The sequence below is a fragment of the Mus pahari genome, chromosome 5, assembly GCF_900095145.1.
Source record: "Mus pahari chromosome 5, PAHARI_EIJ_v1.1, whole genome shotgun sequence".
NCBI classification, from domain to species: domain Eukaryota; kingdom Metazoa; phylum Chordata; class Mammalia; order Rodentia; family Muridae; genus Mus; species Mus pahari.
This window is the reverse complement of record NC_034594.1, coordinates 55,942,198-55,963,669: the sequence shown is the minus strand read 5'-3', so window position 1 is coordinate 55,963,669 and position 21,472 is coordinate 55,942,198. Positions and strand designations below refer to the sequence as shown.

General features: G+C 45.5%; 2 protein-coding genes across 3 annotated transcripts in view; one reads left to right on the top strand and one right to left on the bottom strand.

Moving 5' to 3' along the window:
* Positions 1-4,169: 4,169 nt before the first annotated feature.
* LOC110321240 lies at positions 4,170-6,021 on the bottom strand. The gene has a single exon (XM_021197399.1). The coding sequence runs from the start codon at positions 5,344-5,346 to the stop codon at positions 4,600-4,602; it is 747 nt and encodes a 248-aa protein (XP_021053058.1). The 5' UTR covers positions 5,347-6,021; the 3' UTR covers positions 4,170-4,599.
* Positions 6,022-6,219: 198 nt separating this feature from the next.
* The window catches only part of Epha4 (EPH receptor A4), a 143,908-nt gene continuing 128,655 nt past the window's right edge, over positions 6,220-21,472 (top strand). The window contains exons 1-3 of one of the 2 annotated variants that reach the window (XM_021199095.2): positions 6,220-6,366; positions 9,568-9,635; positions 14,051-14,714. In XM_021199095.2, the coding sequence (XP_021054754.1) occupies positions 6,276-6,366; positions 9,568-9,635; positions 14,051-14,714 (823 nt within the window). In that variant the 5' untranslated portion in view covers positions 6,220-6,275. The remainder of the gene's footprint in view (positions 6,367-9,567; positions 9,636-14,050; positions 14,715-21,472) is intronic. The other variant, XM_021199096.2, reaches the window with a different exon arrangement.

Here is a 21,472-nt window from a genome sequence, read left to right as displayed (position 1 = left end):
CGGAGTTTCAAGAAATGAAGGAGATAGAAAGTGGGAATGGTTGCATGTATATTCCTCCACCTGTTAGCTATAAATACAGACCTGAGGATTGTATCTCCTGCAGTAAACTCTGCATCCATTATAGTAGAGAAATATTGTCCACAGAGCAAAGATTTATCCCCCACAGGTCAAACAGGCTTCAGTAAACTTAGAGACAGGTAAGGGAGTTCTTTCTAAAATTATGAATCAGAAAATTCACAAGGATACTAGTCTTCAATTTCCATACTTAATTTTAAACATCCTCACCATCCCACAGAAGCCAAGGCTGGGATGAACACATTTTGAGGAGTTGAATACAAAGAAGAAAATGAAATGGTTGAGCTGATAACACTTTAAATGTGAGTTGGAGTCCAATGGCCCATGACTACTGTTCCTCTTTACCTCCCTACTTCAAATCACTCATCCAGTGCCTGAATTAAGCCAATTTATTTGTGCGGACATACACATCATCAATGGGATCCCACCTATCCATGGGTAAGAGGGCTCTTGAGAGTAGCTTAAAATGGTAGGGCTTATGCTGGTCCAAAGGCTTCTGTGAATTCTTTGTTGCTTTTAAGCACGTGTCCAGCAAGCCTCTAAACAACACCAGTTTCAAGCACACCAATGCTGATAATTTGCCTTTTTTCATTACTTCCAGAGAGGAGTTGATTTGGGGAGCCTTTTCCCCAAATCATTAAGTCCCTCATTAATTTTCAGTAGGAATTCAAGTGGTGTAGAATTTACAAAAACAAGGGCCCCACACCATACTTTTTGGAGTCTTAGTTATCTCTAGTTCTTTTGACTAGCTGATTTAGAAGCTTGTTGGTTGGTTGGTTGGTTGGAGACAAGGTCTCTTGGTATAGTCCTGGCTGCCCTGGAACCCACTTTGTAAACCAGACTGGCCTCAAATTCACAGAGATCCACCTGCCTCTATCTCACAAGAAACATTGTCTTTGCAAGATAGAAGCTCTTCTTCCTTACCAACAAGCATACCTGGTTAGGGCGAAGAAATAAAAACAGAAATACAGCTCTGACAGCAATATTTCCTCCCGAACTACCCTTGTTCCATTATCCAAAAGCCTAGAAAAACATTTACACGATATATAACAAGACATAGATTATGGCCTTTTCAACCTCTTCAGAACAGCCAGAGACTCTTTGCAAAGTTTGCAATAAATAAAAGTTTAGAGCATAGTAAATGCATGCTTTAGGCTGATGGGGGTCATGGTGGGGGTGGTTGGGTCTAAACTTATATCTTCATTATGAAGCAGCATGGTAGTGGTCAATATTACAGAATTGCCACTAGGCACTGTTTTTCCAAAAGGGAAAAAGGGGTCGAAGGGGAGAGGGTGACAGTTGTAAGCTCATAAACTAGTATTCTAAACAGAATTATTTCTCTATCAAAGTGACCTCATGTTTTTCACATATCTGACCATTAGTTTATTTTCAGAAAACAATGATAATTCCCAAAAGTCTTTTAGTAACCCTACCTCTATTATTACAGTACTAAGACATGGGGATGGGGTGTGGGTGGAGAGATATCCATCCTTATCACTTAATGGTATTGGCTGCTGTTCTAGAGGTCCTGAGTTCAGTTCCCAGCAAGCACATGGTGGCACATGACCAACTATAATGAGCTCCTACGCCCTCTTCTGTCTGACATCCTCTTCTGGCATGCAGGCATACATGCAAATAGAGCACTCATATACATAAAATATATAAATAAGTAAATCACTTTATAGGATATTTAATAACTGTGAGTATAGATTGACTCACAGTTTTGCAGTTGAGTGAGGGAAATGGTGTCATAAATATTATGCAGAATAAGGAGTGTTTTACCCTTCATTTGGGCATGTTTAAAAAAAATAAAGTAATTCTTATGTGATTCTGGCATTCACAGTGTAGCCCACAACAGATACAAAGTGTCCGGTCTGAATTTTGCCTCCCTCCCTCACTGTCTGAAACTTAGTTGGAAGGCTCTAGATCTGGGGTAGGGTTGTTCAGAGGGTCCCTGCCTGTGTCCTTGCTCTCATCACCATCCTTCTGGGATGCAGAGGGAGACATTTGTGACCATTTCTTTGGTCTGTCACATTACCACGCGAAAGGTGATGTGACATTCCTAAGCCATAGAAGGAACTGATGACCCCTTATCAACAAGGTGTCGGAACATGGCCGGGACCAGTGAAATCTTGGTTTGAAGTGAGTAGCATCCAGCCAGCCTTTGTCTTCTTCCAAAGGTCTCTTGCTGTGGCCTAGTCTCCCTTTCCTGATCCAGCCAGCCCTGCACTTTGCTGTCACCTTTCCCACTCCAGCCTAAAGGACTAATAAGAGCCTCGTTTTTCATTTGCATAAGATACTATCCCACCTTGACGTCTGCGAATGAAAACTCTCATCCGGCTTCCTGGGGTGCTCCAGGAATATGTGCAGTGGTGGTTTAGAACAGAAAGGTTCTTCTGGAGGAGGCGAGAGCTATTGGTGGCCCTGAGCACCCGTTCTTCTTGCTTTGCTTGGTTGGTTTTTGAAACTATTGCTCTCGGAGGTATGATCCCAGTCTCAGATCCTGGCGAATCATCCAGAATCTGAGAGACAAAGGTAAGCAAACTGTCCTCAGTCGACAAGGAGAGAAGGGAAGAAACTCAAGGTCATTTCCCCACCCGCTTCCCAGTCCAGGAAGTAAAGGAGTCACGCCCTTTCCCCATTCTCCTGTAACACCAAAGAAAGGTCTGAGTGCTCAGGTCCTTGTGGAAAGAAACATTCAAGGTCTTGGTAATTTCTCAATTCGAACATAGCTACAGTTATTAGTTTATAGGTATAAAGACAGAGATGGAGGCAGAAGAAATACCGCAGGGGTTCAGAGTTCCCCTCTGTGCTTTCATAGAACAAGAGTTTGGTTCCCAGCCTCCTCCTCCTTCCGGTCCTCAAATGTCATGTGGCTCACAATTTGTCAGGATATCTGAAACTTTTTTTTTTTTCTGGACTCTGCAGGTACCTTCGAATAGATGCTTTACACACACTTTTAATGTTAAAAATATGTTAAAGTCTAGCTTTAATTCAACTGAGCATTCAGTCTAATATGTAAGTTCAAATCTTTGTGGTAGGCAAAAATACCAAAAAGACAAAAGGTTATCTAAATTATCCTTCTCAGTATGCTTATTAGCACACATATTTTGACATGTCTCTTAGTATTCCCAAATTATACATGAATTCTTATGGGTAGGGTCCTTTCACCTAAAGAAAACCAGCTATTTAATTTTATGTTTATTTAACGTTTGTATGTATTGATACATGGTCATACTATATAGCGTGGGTAGAAATGACGATTCAGATCAGACTGCCCTGGAACTCACAAGGGATCTGCTTGTCACTGCCTCTGTAGTGCTGGGACTAAAGGTCTATGCCACACCGTGTGAATTATTTTATTTTAGCGGCAAGTGGTTTGGGTGGTAGCTGCAACTCTAGCCCTTGTGTTTATGTGACTCCACTGGTTTGTTATAAAGAGGGGAAAACTAGAACCCCCCAGGGTCTTAGAGTATACACTGCACAGGGCAGTTCTGCATTGATGGTCACCAGGGCCAGTGCTATGTTTTCATTTCTGCACTTAGGAATTGTTATTCGCTTGGCCTAGATGTCGTCCCAGTGGCCAGGAGAGTGTTGTCTTTGGGGGTCACTGGACAGACGCCCAGTGATCTCACTGAGGAGGTTACAAGGCAGGCTTTCCCCCAGTTAGACTTTAGTTTCTTGGTTCTCCTCAAAGCTGGATTGCCCTGAGGCCTGAGAAGTGAAAGAAAGGGGAGGTAGGCAAGGGAAGGCTGTGTCCTTACTTCAGCTCTGCTTTTTCAGGCATCTGGAGCCAGAAAAGATGGTTAATATTCAGTGTGCGCATGGGATGGGATGCGTGCTTTCGAAATGTCGCTGCTTTCAGCGAGATGGGCAGGTAGTTTTCTATTTCAAATATAGAAAATACACAGTACTCACTCGCCTGCTGAGACACAACCGGCACCTATTGTTTAAAAATGTTTTCCAAGAATCCGGGTTGCTTTTTTCCTTTCTCAATCTGTGTGCCAAACGATAGGGACCTAGATCTTTATCTATTTATTTTTCTGTAAAAGCCAGAAAGACACATGAAAAAAATCGAGACTTTTCTTAAGGGAACTTAGCGCGGTTATTATTAATAATTTATGCATACACATATATTCCCGCGTGCATAATTCCTCCCCCCGCGCTTCACTGATGTAAAATCAGTAGCTACAATAACGGAAATTCACTTCCCCTGTGGGTGACATTCCAATAGGTTTTTCCAAACCGCAGAGTCAAAATGCCAGGAGCCTTCACTGCTGTCCCTCTGGACAACCAACTCAGCTACTGCCCATCGCCGCACTCTCGCCTTCTGCAAAAGTTGCTGGTGTGATTGGTCCGGGTCTGAGTTTGCAAGCACAGTTCTCCAGCCCCGGACAGGAAAAGCGATCGGTTCTCCATGACAACATTCAGAAAGCGCCTGGAGCCACGCTCGGTTTTCTACCCGCCCCACACCTCGCCGTGCTGCTTGGATTTTTACTCCATATTCCCATTTTAGGGGACAAGCTACTCATGAAATCCTTTGAATGTGAAGTTCCTCCATGAAACGTTTTCCGAGTTCTTCTTTCGTAGTCTAGGTGGAAGGAGGCGAGACAGGACTTTCCGTACCGTAGTATGGGAGGACCTGGCCAAATCGGTAAATAAATTACTAGCAGGGCTTGGACAACCTGTGTGGCTGGCTGAGGTCTTTGTCCGTTCTGCTTTGCTCCGGGTCCGCGCGCTCCCGAATCTGGCCGGCAGGTGGCGCGGTTGGTTCACGTAGAGCCTCTGCCCCCGCTGTTTGCAAAGTGCCTCCACTCTAAGCATAGATCTCAGGCTGAGACCCAGACTTGGAGGAGGAAAATCTGGCCCGGGAGGGAGCCAAAGGAGGGGCAGCTTGAGGGGAGCACGGAAGGTGGATCTTTTGGAATCCCAACCCTTCAAACGCCTGGGGACCAGCCACCCAGTTTCAACCGGGGCGGGTCCCCAGGTACCTAGCCGAGCTGATATTTGCGGTTGGCGCTCAAATTGGTTTCCCCGGTGGCCTGAGCATCGGAGGACCCAATGGTGTCTGCGTCCCTGGGAAGTCGATGTTGGCACCCAGAACAACGCGGGGTTATGGGACAAGTTTCTGCGGGTAGAGCCTCTCATCTTGGTCCCCTGGGAGACTGTCCCCATCAGCACCGGGGAGACGTCGGAGCTCAGAGTCACAGTAGCTGTTCCAGACAGCTTGCGACCCTCCGGCTGTCCCTTCTGTGCAGCAGGTGCTCGCATTCTTACACCCTTCCCCTTCTACACCTAGGTGTCCCGGAATGGCTAGAAGTGGTTCCAGGGGATCTCCCTTGAAAGCACCGTGAGTTCCCGGTATCTAGGGCTGTAGCGAGTTGCTTTCTCCTGTCATAGTCCGGTAGTGGGCTCTGTCGATGTGAACACCCGGACCTGGCCAGGGATCACTTCTCAACGTTAGGAAGATTGGGGACAAGTGGCTGCGCTCTGCTGCTGGGGAGACGTTGGAGATGACTGGGTCCCCTTGGCTAGGTAACTAAGAAGGAAAGGAATTATCAAGCTACGAAAGTTCCCCCAGCCCAAAGCATTTCCCACGGGGGAGCGCCATAAAGACACAAAACCTGGCAGCGAGGGTGGCTGGGTGCAGCAGAGAGCGCCCGACCTGAGCTGGGGTGGGCAGTACAGCGACCCGACGACCTCGGCAAGGGGCAAGAGCCAAGGTGCAGGTCAACTTCAGACTTATTTCATCTCAACAGGAATCTTTTCTCCCTCGCGCACCTCCGGAGGGACTTGGGGCCCGGCGGGGACTGCTAACATTTTCTGGCCTTCCCCGCCGTCCTTTCGGAGTCTCTTGAAGTTCCCTCTGCCGTCCAAGGGATCGATCCCCGAGGATCGAGACAAGGTCCCGGGCCTCCGGTGGAGGCGCAGACCCATCACAGCTGCGGAGCCAGCCTCGGGAGACCTTGAGCCCTGCGGAGGCTGGAGGGGGCGGGACCTCGGGGGTGGGCTCTGCGCGGTGGGGGTGGGGACGTGGCGCTGGCTCTGCACTGCTATTGGTCACGAGCTCCGGACTGGCGGGTGTACGTCACGGGCCGGGCCCACCCTCTTGGCAATGTCTTCAGACTGCTGCACTCCTAACTTAAGCATTTATTCCACTGGGATAGAAGCGGCAGGAGCAGCGTTGGCACCGGCGAACCATGGCTGGGATTTTCTATTTCATCCTCTTTTCGTTTCTCTTTGGAATTTGCGACGCTGTCACCGGTTCTAGGGTATACCCGGCGAATGAAGGTAAGAGCCCGGCAGCCCCTATGCGGTCCGGGACCCGGAGGGGGTGATACACTGATGAATGGTCTTCGGGAGCTCCGGACCAGTTAGGATGGGGGACGGGGGGTGGAGAGCGCGGCGTGAGCCTCGCGTTCCCACTCCGGAGAAGGGTGCGGAACAGAGGGGATCTTCTTAAGTGGGGACTGAGGAGGATCAGGTTGTCTGAACTGAGAAGGGTGACCGATGCAAGCTGCCACTCTGCCCAAGTTTGTAGCGAAAGGCCAAAGTTTATCAGCATCCGCCTGCAGGGCAGGCTCCAGGCGCCCCGAGGGGATACACCGGGATTTGAAAACAAAACAAAAAAACGTGTGAGCAAAGTCCTCTACATCAGCAGCACAGGCGAGAAGGGAAACCCAAACCTAGAGCGCTGTGAAGACTTAGCGCGCCCGGCCTCTTGTCCAAGCCTTGCGAGCCCGGGTTTCTGCAAAGTTTTCCCAGCGCTGCGCTTCCCGGGACCCGGCTGCTTCCTCTCCGCAGCGCAGCGGTGGTGGCGCGGCTTGTCGGGCGCCGGTGACCTGATTTCTAGCACCGGGCCTCTGACACCTTTTTTTCCATCGGGCCGCGCACCCTGGAGGTTGCAGTCTCAGGCCTACCTCTCCCCTACCCCAGATCCTTAGATCATCCAACAAACCTAGGGGACCAGTCAGCGAGTTAAACATACCCTACTTTAAGCTTCTCTTTCCGGAATGGGGTACTTGACTAGTCTAGAGGGACAGGCATGACCGACGGGACCCATTCCTGTGCCGTTTTCTGTTTGTCTATTGATACGTGCTGGAAGGGTTGTTTGTCTGTTTTTCTGTCCGAGGTGAGGGGAGAGGTAGTGACCATTTAGTTTGTGATGGGCCTAGAGGGAAAAGAACACTCTGTTATTTCTGTCCCTGTGTGTCCCCGTCTCTCTGTCTCTGTCTCTCTCCCCCTCCTCTCGTGTGTGTGTGTGTGTGTGTGTGTGTGTGTGTGTGTGTGTGTGTGTTGTATTTGAGGGCAAATGTGTGCCTGGCGCGGGTGTCTGCAGGAACCTGGACGATTTGTGCCGGGTAAGCGAGTGCGCACAGTGTGTGAACGTGGGCTCCGGCCTGTGTTCGTGTTCCAACCTGCGCGCATTAGCTGTGCATCTGTCTCATCGATTCTTCCCACTCCCTACATCCATCTATCCATCCATCCAGCCTTCGTCTCCCCAGGCATCAGTCCATCTAGCTATTCCTGTGCAATCCACTATCATTTTTTCTGTTCCGAAGGAGGGAGCCAAAAACCAACTTAGGCTTGGCTAGACAGAGGGTACCCGGAGCTCTCCCGGCAGAGGTTTGGACACTGTCGTACACCTGCCCACAGGCAGTGCCAGGGCGGAGGAGGGGGCGGTGTGGGTAGAAGAGTGGTCTCTCCCCTACTCGGTCTCATTCCAGGGGTTGTGGCTTCGATTTAGCACCTCGGCAGTCCCCCGGGGCTTTTCCTCTGAGCGGAACCGCGTACCTCGCGTTCTCCTGGCTATGGCTACTTACTTTACACACTTGTTAAGTGTCCCCAGAGACCTCTCTCGCCCCAGACGTAGAGGCAGTTAGAGTTAGGGTTCTTTTTTTTAACCTTTAAGTTCCCCCCTTTTTTCCTTTGGGAAGCAAGACTGGGCGCCCTAGACAAAAAAAAAAAAAAAACGCTCGATGGAACCGTAGGCTAATGTTGAAGGGGGGGGGCTGTACCCCCTTGCCCCTCCTTCCCTTAAAAATTAATTCATTTTGTTGCTTTTTATTCCTGTCACGTTTCCTTTTCTCCCTTTTACCCTCCCTTTCTACTCCCTCCCTTTTTTTGTAAATTGGGTCTTATTGTTCCCTTTGTGTCCCTAATCCACCTTACATAAATCCAAGTGGATGTAGCGGGCTTTTCTCTAGGGACCGGGAAGAGAAGGGAGCACAACTCCAGGCGGGAACGACCCGGGAAAGGCTCTACATTTTAGAATAATTAATAGACCCCAGGAATAAGGATCTTTCGGAGAGCTAGGGCAAAGGGGTTGGTTTGGTTTTTTTTTTTTTTAAGCTTCCTGGATTTGAGGGGTAGAATGAGGGGAGGTGGGCAGAATTCCAGGCCCTGGGGATGAGACAGAGAGTTGGGGTACTCGGGCCACCAGGGCAGGGGCCTCCCATTCCCACCCCTCCCCCCAGCCTGAAGAACCAGCCTCCCTGATCAAATTAATAATCCACAGGGTTCCTTTCAGATGGGCCTTTCGATCCCAGGCCTGAAGATCGTGGTGGGAAAGGCAATGTGGGATAGGTTTCGTATTCACTGCCCCTCGTTCAATGTCGTGGGCACCTGGAGCCTTATTCCATCCGGAGAAGGGTGCTGCTGCTCTGGAGGCGTCTTCTCCCTTCCCCCTAGCTTGGAGGCCGAACGTTAGGTGTAGCGCAAGCATACTAAATCCATTAGGCAGCACTCCATACCTAAAATTCAAACCAGCCATTTCCTGGAGGTGGAGGTCTCATCTCGCTTGTCCTCCAAAGGACCTAGTTAAAAAAGAGACCACTTCAGTGCGTTTGCATTTTAACCTTAGCCTTCTGGCAGGCCTCCTTGCTGGAACTCAAGATAATTTTTAAAGAAGCAGAGGGTGCATACAGGGGGTCTGTATTTATTTGGGGGGGGCTTAAGGGGAGGGGGAAGAGCCTTTTCCCTGACCCTTCGGGTCCTCCGATAGCATTCACTTGTGGGTCTGTCACCACCACCGGTGAGTTATGTGGTCATCTGAGGCTTGCAAAAACAAATACATCTAGTAGATAGCAGACATAGATGAGTACAGACTTTGCTCTCTGCTGTCCCTGTTCCACATTGATAGATTTATTTTGTTTGAATTGTGCTTGAGATGCCCTATTCATCCTTTTTAGGGGAAAAAAAAATGAATCAGTTGGGTCCTCGGATGGAATTTTAAATGCTAAGCAAGTTAAATAAATAAGAACCTGCAGACTTAAAGAGGAGAGAGGATCATGTGAGGAGTGGTTATTTACATAAGTGGGCCCGAGTTTCGGTTTTGATCAGATTGGCTATTCGCACCCTCAACACATATGGAAATGCTCAGGCAAATGGTTTTTATATTATTGGCTTTTTGCGATTGGAAATTAATCTATTTTCCTTTGTTTTTATTTTATTTTATTTTATTTTATTTATTTATTTATTATTTTTTTGCAGTTACTTTATTGGATTCCAGATCTGTTCAGGGAGAGCTTGGGTGGATAGCAAGCCCTCTGGAAGGAGGGGTAAGTTCTGAGGCAAGGGGGGGAGGGGTGGGAGTGATTAGCCACTTTCTGGGAGTCTAATGGCTTGATTCTTGGTGATTGTGGTGAGAGGGTCAGATTTCCGCTGTGGCCTATGAAGTGAATTACGCTTTGTTGGAGAAATCCAATACTCCCTTTGGAGAGTTCTGTCATGGAAGAGCTAGAAACCAAAAGGGCAGAAAGGGGCTTCAAAATTAGGAGATTGGTGGAAGTATAGACTTAGATGCCTATTTAAAAACTAAAATACCGACAAGAAATACGATCTGGAGACCAAATTAGAATTTATGCCTATTACTCCGGTGGTCATGGAGTCCTGGAGGGGTTAATTTTAGAGCAATTGTTCTGCTTCCAGATGAAGAAGGAGAATAAAAAAAGATAGCAGAAAGAAAACATCTCCAATTATACACACCAAAGCAGCGGGGGAGGCTGACCTCTTTAACTTGTGCTCCTAATCTGAAATCAGCTGTTGGTTAAGGAAGTTTCTTCCAGGGGCTTGTACATCTAGAGTCCTCCAGGATCTGGGTATTCAATTTGAAAGTTGAAGCATTATGGAGTCTGGATCTCTGTACACTGGGGGTCCATCCTTCTTCATATCTCAGCTAGGGAAATTGGAGAACTCTCCACGACCAGTTCCAGCAGAAGACTTCCTTGCTTAGCGGCCACATCCTTCTCCCTTCTTCCCCCTGAGTAGCAGCAGGTCACACCACAAATGAATCAGTTACAGAAAGAAGTCAGGACAGCTTGTATCACTGACTATGGGCCCCCGGGTTGAAATAACTCACATCCTTTGAAAAAAAAAAAATTAAGCAAACCATCTGACCCTGACATGTGAGATAGTTTATGACTGAGTCAATTGATCAAAAACAATGAAGAAGCAAAGATTAGGAGTCTTGCAAGGCAAACATTGTGATGCCGGCATCCAGGGTGGTGTTCCACACCCTTGAATAAAGAATTAACAAACAAAGCATCAAAAAGATTCATAGACACTATTATACAATATGTGTTTCAGAACTAAGAATGGGCAATTAAATAGTCATTAAAAAAAAGAAAAAACCCTGAGCAATCAAAGCAGGCCCTGAAATAAAATGGAGATTGCCCTGCGTTCCTGTCTCTCTGCCTGAACTTGACTGCCTACTGTTGGCTTGCTCTTTGACAAAAAAACAAACAAACAAACAAAACCAACTCTATTCTGTCTCCCAAACCAATTTTTTTTTAAAACCTAAGAGAGGAAAAGTGATTGGCAGACCTCTGCTTGTGTAGACAGGCTGTATTCAGTGCTGATCGCAGGCAATTGCCCTCATCCTTTGAATGTGAAGAAAGATGCAGCTTTATCTTGCTCTGAGTCAGACTCGGTGTTAATCCTAGACTCTGGACCCGTCACTGGTCCAGAGGAAGCTTTCCCAGGCTCTACGGGGAGTTTTCCTCCCTGGGTTGCATACAGTGTGTGACAATGACAACTACTGGCCAACACAGCTGAGGATGGAGAGCCTGTGCTTATTAAAAAGTTGTAGAAGCCCCCTTCCTCTTCCTCCCTGGCCCCAGCCTGAAGAGAGAAGGCAGCTGAGACCATTTTCAATCTAGCTAGCTTGTTTCACTAAGTATACACTTGGCCTCTGTAAAACCAACGAGTGACATATTTAAAAGTACAGTCTATGGTCTGTCTGGTTTCCAGAAACCATTTGTTGGAATTTAGTATGCAGACATCTTTTCTCCCCTTTCTGTAGAACTGCTGAAAGAGTACTTAGTTATATTTCCTAGACATGAAACTTATAGTTGTTTTGAAGTCTCTACTTAAAAACAAGACCAAAAAACACCAAAACCACTATGCATAGTTTACTGTGCACAACCCAGAACTTTCTATGGACTTGGGTACATAGTTGTTTTGTTTTTTTTTTTTTTTCCTGAATCATTATGAGGTGTGTGCCATTGCAGCTAGTATTATTACGAGGTCAGACGTGAAGTTTTGTGAGCATACATCAGAATTGGTCATTCTGGAGGAACAAGAGAGAAGACAGGTGGTGAGAAAGAAAGGCCCAATGTCACATGCTACCTTTCACATGCAGAATCTGCTCGCAGACATGTAATATACATACATACATACATACATACATGTGTGTGTGTGTGAGTGTGAGTGTGAGTGAGACATGAAAGTAGATTGAGCAGGAAAGAGATCAGCAAGGGGAGGGGCATCAGGGGTTGCCAAGTTCCTTGGCACATATGTGTAAAAATGTGATGATAAAACCTTTATTTTATACACTAACCAAACCAAACCAAACCAAAACAGAAACCTTTAATTTAAAAGTTAAAGATATAGCCACCATTGAGAAAACTTGTCAGCGTTGAAAGTTCAGCTAATCTCTGTTTTTTTTTATCATTGAAATCCTTTTCAGGTTTAGAATGAAAGTAAATTCTGAGGATCCACTAACTAGAATTGGATTTTCTTGAAAAAGTCTAAGTTGAGGGCAAAAACATGGGGTCTTCTTAAGGACTCTCTCCTTGCAGACAGAATATTTTCCTGTCTTTGTTGGAAACTGGAGACTTGTCTAATAATGGCATTCACTCTTTTAGAAACTCTTAAAAGAACCCAATTTGCCAGCACCCCCAAGTAACACAGTAGATGCTGTCTGAGATGGATCAGTCAGCAATCAGGAAGAACAGGATGATGGTGGCAAGGGAAGGCTAGCTCCTGCTGGCAGCTCCTCCCAGGCACTCCTTTCTGACAGTGCTCATTTAACCGGGTGTGCTGTGTTCTGTGGTGATTATGAAATAAGCAACCAAGGAGAGATTCCTGACTGCCATGGGTCACAGAACAATGTATTAATGCACTCACTGCAGTTCAGGATAGATGTTCACCCCTCTTTCACTTTCATTACAAGAATGAATGCTCTTTCCCAGTTCATCTTGGTTCCGAGATGAGAGGCAGGCTGAGTAGGTATTTTTTTGATGCAAAATCTATTTTTTAGATTTGCATGAGTTCTCTCTCAAACAAGTCAGCTACTGATAATTTATTTATTGCCTACTAGATTAATGATGATGATGATGATGATAATCACCACAGGACACTCAACACCCCAAGCCCCAACTTTCACAATGAGAGCAGAAGAATCAAACACAGAAATTCATGCATTATGGCCCTTCATAAATAGCCTTTTTTTCCCATTAAGAGTTTCCCCTGCAAGGATGGGGACCTGTTGATACTAGATACTCGATAGAGGGAATGTGCTATTGGGGGGAGTACACATTTTCCAAAACTCTCTTTTTTCCGCTCTAGTTATATTTCTGTTAGGTACTTAAAGCTGATTTATGCCAGATCTATATCAATCTACATTATTTTAATTGTTAATGAAGAATTGGAGGCTGTCTAGAAGTCTAGAAGGAGCTAGGGCTTAGGTGTAACCCAAACTGCCTCTCTGCTTTTAGGATTCGTTTTTTTAAACTCTAGGAGGGGGTGAGTCTTGTACTTTGCTCAGAATGGTCCCTCAGCATGGCCATTGCCTGCCATTAGAGTCTGAGCATCAGGAAATAGATTGCAACCAAAGTAGCCCAGTCTCGTTTTCATTTTCTTGCCTGGGCTTTCCGTCATAAATGCCTCTTACAGTTTCACTTTAACTGGTAGAGATAGACACTGTTTACGTGTGTGTGTGTGTATGTGTGTGTGTGTGTGTGTGTTTTAAAAATAAGAAAATGTGCACACTTAGCAATTCACTGTGGGCTCTGAAAAGTTTTCTATTCCTGTGATAATATATTTGAGAAACACAGTCAGGAAATGTACTGTCTTCCCAGGTTTGCTGAAACCAGGTGGAATTTTCTTTCTTCTTTTTTTTTTTTTTCCCATTTAAAGACTAGGATTGTTTAAAAAAAAAAAAAAAGTCATTTAAAAAAAAAAAGGTCTTAGGGAGCAAAGTTCTGACAGGAACATGGCTAATTAACTGATAACCGGCTTCCTTTGGCAAGTTCAACTCTTCCTGCCCTTAATTTGCAGGTTTCTTGTTTAGTGGTTGAAACAAATACACATACAGGTTTTTTTCATTTATGAGTAAATGTTGCCACTTGTAGCTGTAGCTCTTGTAATAGGGGAATTTGAAGTTGCTGGACCACCACAAGAACTGCTGAGAACACACAAGAGCTGCCTCTCTGTTTCAGGCAGAAAAGTGAAGCAATGTGGGAGGGGGAGGAAGAGGAGGGTGGCAGTGAGGCGCGGGGAGTTGGGAGGGCTTTCTCAATAAAATAGCAAAATAGCCCATAAGATATTCCCGCCTATGGATGGGGGTGGGGGTTGGTGGCTTAATTTTCTCCTTCACTCTTGGAAGGATAACTGTCCTCGGAGTGTGAAATAGATTGGATGAATCTCTGATGAGACTTTCTCATTGATAACGTTTTCCTCTGGATCTTTGCAGTGGGAGGAAGTGAGCATTATGGATGAGAAAAATACACCGATCCGAACCTACCAGGTGTGCAATGTGATGGAAGCCAGCCAGAACAACTGGCTGCGAACTGACTGGATCACCCGCGAAGGGGCGCAGAGGGTGTACATTGAAATTAAGTTCACTTTGAGGGACTGCAACAGTCTTCCGGGCGTCATGGGGACTTGCAAGGAGACGTTTAACCTCTACTACTATGAGTCGGACAACGACAAGGAGCGCTTCATCAGAGAGAGCCAGTTCAGCAAGATCGACACCATCGCAGCCGATGAGAGCTTCACGCAGGTGGACATTGGTGACCGAATCATGAAGCTCAACACTGAGATCCGGGATGTAGGGCCACTGAGCAAGAAGGGGTTTTACCTGGCTTTTCAGGATGTGGGTGCTTGCATTGCCCTGGTGTCTGTCCGTGTGTTCTACAAGAAGTGTCCACTCACCGTTCGAAACCTAGCCCAGTTTCCCGATACCATCACTGGGGCTGATACCTCTTCCCTGGTGGAAGTTCGAGGCTCCTGTGTCAACAACTCAGAAGAGAAGGATGTGCCAAAAATGTACTGTGGGGCAGATGGTGAATGGCTGGTACCCATTGGCAACTGCCTATGCAACGCTGGGCACGAGGAGCAGAATGGTGAATGCCAAGGTAAGAACAGCCATACTGTACTTTTCATTAGGGCTTAGTGCACGTAATTAAATCAGAGATGAGACTGAATGGAGTAAAGCCAGTAATTAGCAGCCCCTGTGGGATGTACTGGGACAGAGGGATCTAATGAGTAAGCGCTGTAGCTCCAGGTGGCAAGGCTAAGACATTTCTAATACGGAGAAAACAAACGATGCTGCTGTAATCAGCAGAAGGCCAAGCACATTTGCTAACAGGCACTTAGATCCCAGCCGGCTTGATGCCCCTTCTGAAATGCAAATGAATAAGCTGAAGAAACGGGCTGGCTTGATCCTTGCTTAAAGAGGGCAGAAATCCTTTTTGAGCCATAGTCTCCTGACTCCGTGAAAGTAGCAGGACGTGTGCAAGCATGAAGGAGTTAAACGGGAACCGCATGGTGACTCACCAGGTGCCCGCCCACTGATGATAATTAATCTGTATATAGAGAGAGTACTTTAATTTTTTTTTTTTTTCCTGCTTCATGGACCAGTGGAGAAGTGGCCCAACAGAGTAAAGTAGGAGGTGCTTCAAGTGCCTCTGTTCCACCTAACACCCCTTGAAGGGTTTGAAAGCAAAATTAATCTTGACAAAAGACCTCTTCATTTCTTTTAGGAGATCATAATGTGGTTAGGGGGAGTCTCCTGATTTGATCTGTGGTCAGAGGCAATGATGATAATAATCTGCGATCCATTTTGGTTACTGGGTTTTGGAAAAAGAGTGTTATTTTTACTGCATTGATTACAATTCATTAGATTACTAAAGTCATTTCCACCCATCTCACACAAATGAGCGTGGGCATTTCGTTCCTGACTTCCTCTGTCTGTCAGAGCAGAGACTGGCTTCTCGGCAGCTTAGCATTTGCATTGGAGTTAAGGATGCGAGCAACCCATTTTATGTATTCGTGTATGGATTGAGATGTCCAAACAAGCCAGTCATCCTACGACTTCTGTCTTGCTTGGTTTCATCCCTACTCCACAGTGGCCATTGCTGAGCAGTGGCTCCAGGTTCCAGCTATGGAACAGATGAGGCGAATCTCCTATTAGTCAGGTCTCAGGGTTCACCTGATTTGGTGATTAAAGAGCCTGTAGTAAATGACTGCCAAACAATTTGTCTGCTATCTCAAGCATCCTAATGACAGGGTGGGATCAAGTGTAAGGCATTCCACTTACTAGACCTTGAGTCCGTGGGCGCAAGAAAAAGTACACGGATGGTCATTGTGGTAACGTGATTCCTCTTTGAGAGTTTTTCTACTGATTTGCTATAGTTATTTCTAGAAGTGGCTGTCTCTGATAGTGTTCTTTCATTTCTTTATCAATAAAAGATAAAGATTGATTGTGTTATTTCCCAAGCTAAAGTGTCAACTTGAAAATATGCAAGTCGCACCAGAAAGTTATCTGTAAGGATGCGTCACATGCTGTGTGACTTGCTTTTGACTTGGAGAGTACTTGGTGAACTTGGACAGAGTAGAAAACCTGCAGTATATCCTGGCATTTGAAAAAAGAGGCGTTTACCTTGTCACGGGTGCAAGAACCACAACAGCTACAGCAGACAGCCAAATGCCCAGGAGGGTGACGCTCTCTAGAAAAGATGCTTCTCTTCTTGATTTTTGTAAACTGTGACTTTACATCTTCCAGAGATCCCTGTATGTGATGGTTGGTCCTCCACTTCCTGCTAACATGCTCTCTCCCAGCCTTAGCTCATCTCAGTTTACCTAATGCTATTAATTTTCAGTTGTCATAGGTCCTGGTAACTCATATATTGCTCTGTCTCCAACTCCTTGACATCTTTACAAGTCAAATTGGGGGGGGGGGAGGAGAAAAAGAGAGGGGATGAAGTCAATGGAACATTTTTGTGGTTTGCTTTATGGAACTAATGTGTGTGTGTGTGTTCATTCTGTGATACATGGAAGGGACAGAGCAAGGAGCTGAACTCTGCAGACCCTGTCCATTTCTGAGCAAGCTGCCTACAAAGGTGGTTTTTTTAAATTAATGATATGAAAAAGGCTGGCTGGTGTGTGTGTGTGTGTGTGTGTGTGTGTGTGTGTGTGTGATGGGGTTAGGGCCAGAGGCAGACTTACTGTCACTGCCTCATTCTCTTAAGACAAGGTCTTGAGGAACCCAGAGCTAGGCAAGTCCCAGCGAGAATCTTGTCTCCACTCTCCTCAGATCTGGGGTCACAGTTCTGTGTGTGCTATGTTGATAGCTTTCCTATGTGGATGCAGAGGGTTTTGCCCTAGCCCCTGGTTTGGCTCATTAGAGAACAGGGACTCTCGAGTTTTTCATTCGGTGTTTTGAGACAAATCTTGCTGAGATGGCTTCAGATTGACTGAGAATGGCATTGAACCCCAGAGCCTCCTGTCTTTCGTTTCCCAAATGTTAGGCCTATGTGCGCGCAGCACCGCCCCCAGCAACTGAGTCATGTTTTGAGAACTTGGTGTTTTCATCTGAGCTGGGGAAAGGCACTGTGTGAGTTAGATTTGAATTTGCTTTTTTTTCCCACACTAAGTGGATAACTCTCAAGGAGATGCTTCAAGCACAAAAGTCAGTCTTTTTTTTTTTCAGTTTTTTTTTTTTTTTTTTTTTCTGTGTCTGCCAAGCAAGAGTCTCTGGTAAATTTAGAAAAGAAGGAAAAACTTGAACAGGGGATTTCTGAAATTCTAAACTTGAGCAGGACTTTAAAAGATGATACAGCACTGTAAAACTCCCAGGAGGAGAAAAACAGTTGACCTTGGTTGACAATCTTACTGGGCCCCTGGCATCACCAGATAGGTCAGACAGGTGTGGGGACTGGGGAATGTCTCTCAGTTTGATAGTTTGGTGATACGACCTTGATCATATTTCCTAAGCCTTAGTTTGTTCAGCCATAAAACCAAACGATGGACTCATTATACTAAACTCACAAACTTGCCAAAGGACTCCAGGCAACAGAAGTCCCCTTGCAGATCAGAAACACTAAATTGGTGGACGCGTTAATTTCTCTGTCACTTGCTCTTCCCAAGGTCAAAGCTTTTGACTTGGGAGTTGGGTAAGCATAATTAATCTGCTTCCCAGCCACTATCTGCAGTCAAGGCTAAAGATGGAAACCAGCCCTAAATCCTTCATGAAACCCCCCTTTCACATCTCAGATCGAAAAATCATTTGAAGGGTGTCCTTCCCTTCTCCCCCAACCTTTTTTCTCCATCTCTATAGCAAAGAACTTTCCTTTGAATGAAAGACCAGTGATTTGGGGGTGGGACAAGAAGGGGAATGTAAAGAGAGCCTAAGGAGAAGCATAAAGGAAACCAAGCCAGCTCCTCGCAAGCCTGGCAGCAGGGTCCTCCCCATTGTCTTTTCAATGAGTCCACTACAGCAGGACAAATAGAAGGACAGGTGAAAGGTCACCTACTTCCTCATCCATCTTCCTCGGGGTCTGAGAGGTCAGAGCGAAGATTGATTAAGATTTTAAATGTTTGACAAAGGCTCCTTGGGTGAAAATGGCCAGGGCGGGTGGGGGCCTGGGGTGTAGTGTTGTCTCGAGTCTAACCCTGGTCATCCTCTAGAGTCCTCAAGGGACCTTAGTGACAGTGCTACACTTCCTCTTGCCGTTCTTAGAGCCAACAGTACATGCTGATGTAAGAGGGATGCGGTCTGCCTGGAAGGTGTCAAGAGCCCCAGGAGATGCTAAGCTGACTGAAGCAGCTGCGAGTCCATTGTGCTGTGGACTAGCAGGATCTAAAACGATTCGGTTTGGTTTCACTAGGACAATGAGGGGTGTCAGCCACTTGTCTGTCCTCAAGGAGAGAGACTAACTATATGACCCAGTCAGCCCAGGCTGAGGGACTCAATGCAGAGGATAACTCTACTCCCTTTAGCTGGCTTCCCAGGGCGAGTAGGATTTGCAAAGAAAAAAATCAAGATATAATGTGGTCTCTCTTTCTGTGTCTGGGGAGCAAAGACATGTTCACACGTGCCTGGTGTTTAGGGCACAGTTCCTGTTAGCTCAGAAAACTGAGCAGAGCAAAAGCCTTATAATATTTTTCAAAAGATGAAAAGAGAGACCCAGATCTACTCTTTGAGAAGTATTAATAAAAATGTTTTCAGAATGTACATATAAAAAAAATACTAGTATAAAAGAAAAGATTCTTTAAGAGGTAAAGAATCATAGAAGTGACAAAATTAAGTTAAGCAGGAATCCAGTGACCTGGGAGTAGAGCTCAGGGGCAGAACATTTTCACAGAGCAGTGGAGATTGTGGGGTTCAACCCTAGCAATAAAAACAAATATACTAACTAGTGTGCAAACACATATAAATAGCACCTATGAACTAAAGTATTGATGTATATTATATCATATCACACGTGTTGTATCTCGAACCGTATCGTTCTATATTGTTCTATAGCACTCATCAAGAATGAATGGTATAGAAATGACATGGCGGCTGTGACATTGAAATATTGTAAATGTATCCTGCAAAGGAGAAAACCATACCACAAAAGGCAGATGGCTGTGTTTGTCTGATACGTGATAGGACTGTCAGAGAGCGAAGCGGTGGGCAGAAGGGTTTCAAATATAGTTCAGAGAGCCTCCCCTCCAAACCCTTTCATTTTTGAACATTTATTTTCTACCTTTGAATCGGGTCTTTAAGAATCAAGTGCTTGACTCACAAAGCTGCTTTTATCTGCAGCTTTGAAGCGTGTCTGTGATCACTCACAGACCTAATTCTTTATCTCAGAGGAGCAAGGTTTAATTATTGTCCTTTTTCTTCCATAGTCTTCTTCTTCTTTTTCTTCTTTTTTTTTTTTAATGTTTTTCCCCTTCATTGTGTGACTAGGTTTCTTTTGCGAGCAGGGGATCATGAGCTGGTCTCTATTTTGGATTCAGCAAAGCGTCACCTGGGAATTATCTCAGTGAGGGATTTTTGAAATACGTTATTTGAGATTTGATGACTTATTTTATTCTAACTGAGCTTCCTTGAACCTTTCCGAAGTGAATTAAGACATCATTATTGTTATTAATACTCGAGCTGCTAGGAAAAAGGTTGATTAAATGGTTTTGTGGTTGCCACTGTGTGGAGCAAAGGTGGCCCTGGTACAACTGACTTTCACATCCTTGAACTTCACCACACTTAGTTTTTTTTTTTTTTTTTTTTTCACTCTTTTGCTTTTAGTTGATGAATTTTAAATTACCAAAGAATTGCATGCTTGTCAGAAAAATTCCCAGTGTAGGCTTGTGCAAAGTAAAAAGGGGGAGTTGCTCCCCCTCACACATACACAGAGTCACTCAGGTTTCAAACTTACTCCAGAGCCACCATCTTCACTGTGTGGCTAGCCCTGGCTAATTTGGTACTCTCTATGTAGACCAGGCTAGCTGCAAACTCATGAAGATCTGTGTGTCTCTCTCTGCCTCCCAAATACTGGTTATAAAGGCATGTAGCACCATGCCAGACCAATATCTTTAAGCTAACACTTTAACTCGTAAGTTATTATTCTTGCAGTTTTTACTTAGAACCAGTTGATGAGCCATGCTTTGTTAGTTTTCTGGTTTCGTCTTGAACAGGTAAATTTAGTAAAACTCTGTGAGGATGTAAATGGATAAGTGGGGTTAGTGATGTCTATGCAAGTCACTGCCATGGTGACAATCAGTGGAGCAGAAGGAATCTCATTAAATGTTCATCGAGTGAATTAATAAGTAAACAAACGAGTACAGGATTCTGGCCTGTGTCATATTAAACATTTATCTGGGAGAATTATATTTCATGGGGTCCTTCGCGTGCGGGCTAATGCATCAATAAATTCCTAGTTTATGTGTTTGTACTTAAGTTACCTCCTCACTCTTTTTGCAAATGCGCCAAGTTTCTCATTTGCTTGCATCTGAAGATCTCTTCCCCGTCATCCCTTTCCTTAACCACCACTACTACACAACTCCCACCAACCACCATCATTTCTACAGACGCCCTAGGTTCAACCTCAGTTAGGTCAATTTGGTGCCTCCACAACTCTACAGACTTAGAGGCTCATCCCAATCAGATGCAAGGACAGATGGGTATGGCGCTGTTCTCAGGCATTGGAAGCGCCATGAATTCCTTGGGCTTGGTCATTGCAGATGGGCTTGCCCCTTCTGCAGCGCTTCCTGGAAGGCAGTGTTGGTGTGCACACCTCCAGAACCACTGCTTTCCTCAGACACCGCAGTGAGGGATGGATGAGGCCGAGCCATTACCTCTGGGAGACTCTGCAGTGGTGTGGGAGAAAAGCCAGGCCTTCCCTTGTTTATCCTTAATATCTCTGCCGGAACGTGGCATGCAGCTCATGAGGTTAGCACAGACCTAGCATAATAAAGTGATTCAAAACTATCTCGAGAGGTTGTGGGTTGGGTGGAATTTCTCTCTTTGACTTAGCTGGATATGTAACGTATGGGCAATAACTCAACTCTTCTCACTTGGTGTTCACATGTGTACATTGGTGATTCTCAGCCATGATCTCTACATACGAGCATTATGTGTGGATTCACTTATCACCAGTCATCACATGAAAATACTTATTCGCACGCGCATGTGCACGCATAGGTACTGTGTGTACAGTGCTCAAGGAAATCAGAGTGAGTACACTGAACCCCTTGGAGCTAGAGTTACAGGTAGTTATAAACTGTCCAACATGGCTTCAGGGAACCTTGGAAGAGCAGCTAACTAGCGAAGTCTCTGTCTAGCTCCAGGGTTAGAAACCTTTACTCCTGGTGTATGTGGCTGCTTGGTTAGTTACTCCTGGTGTAT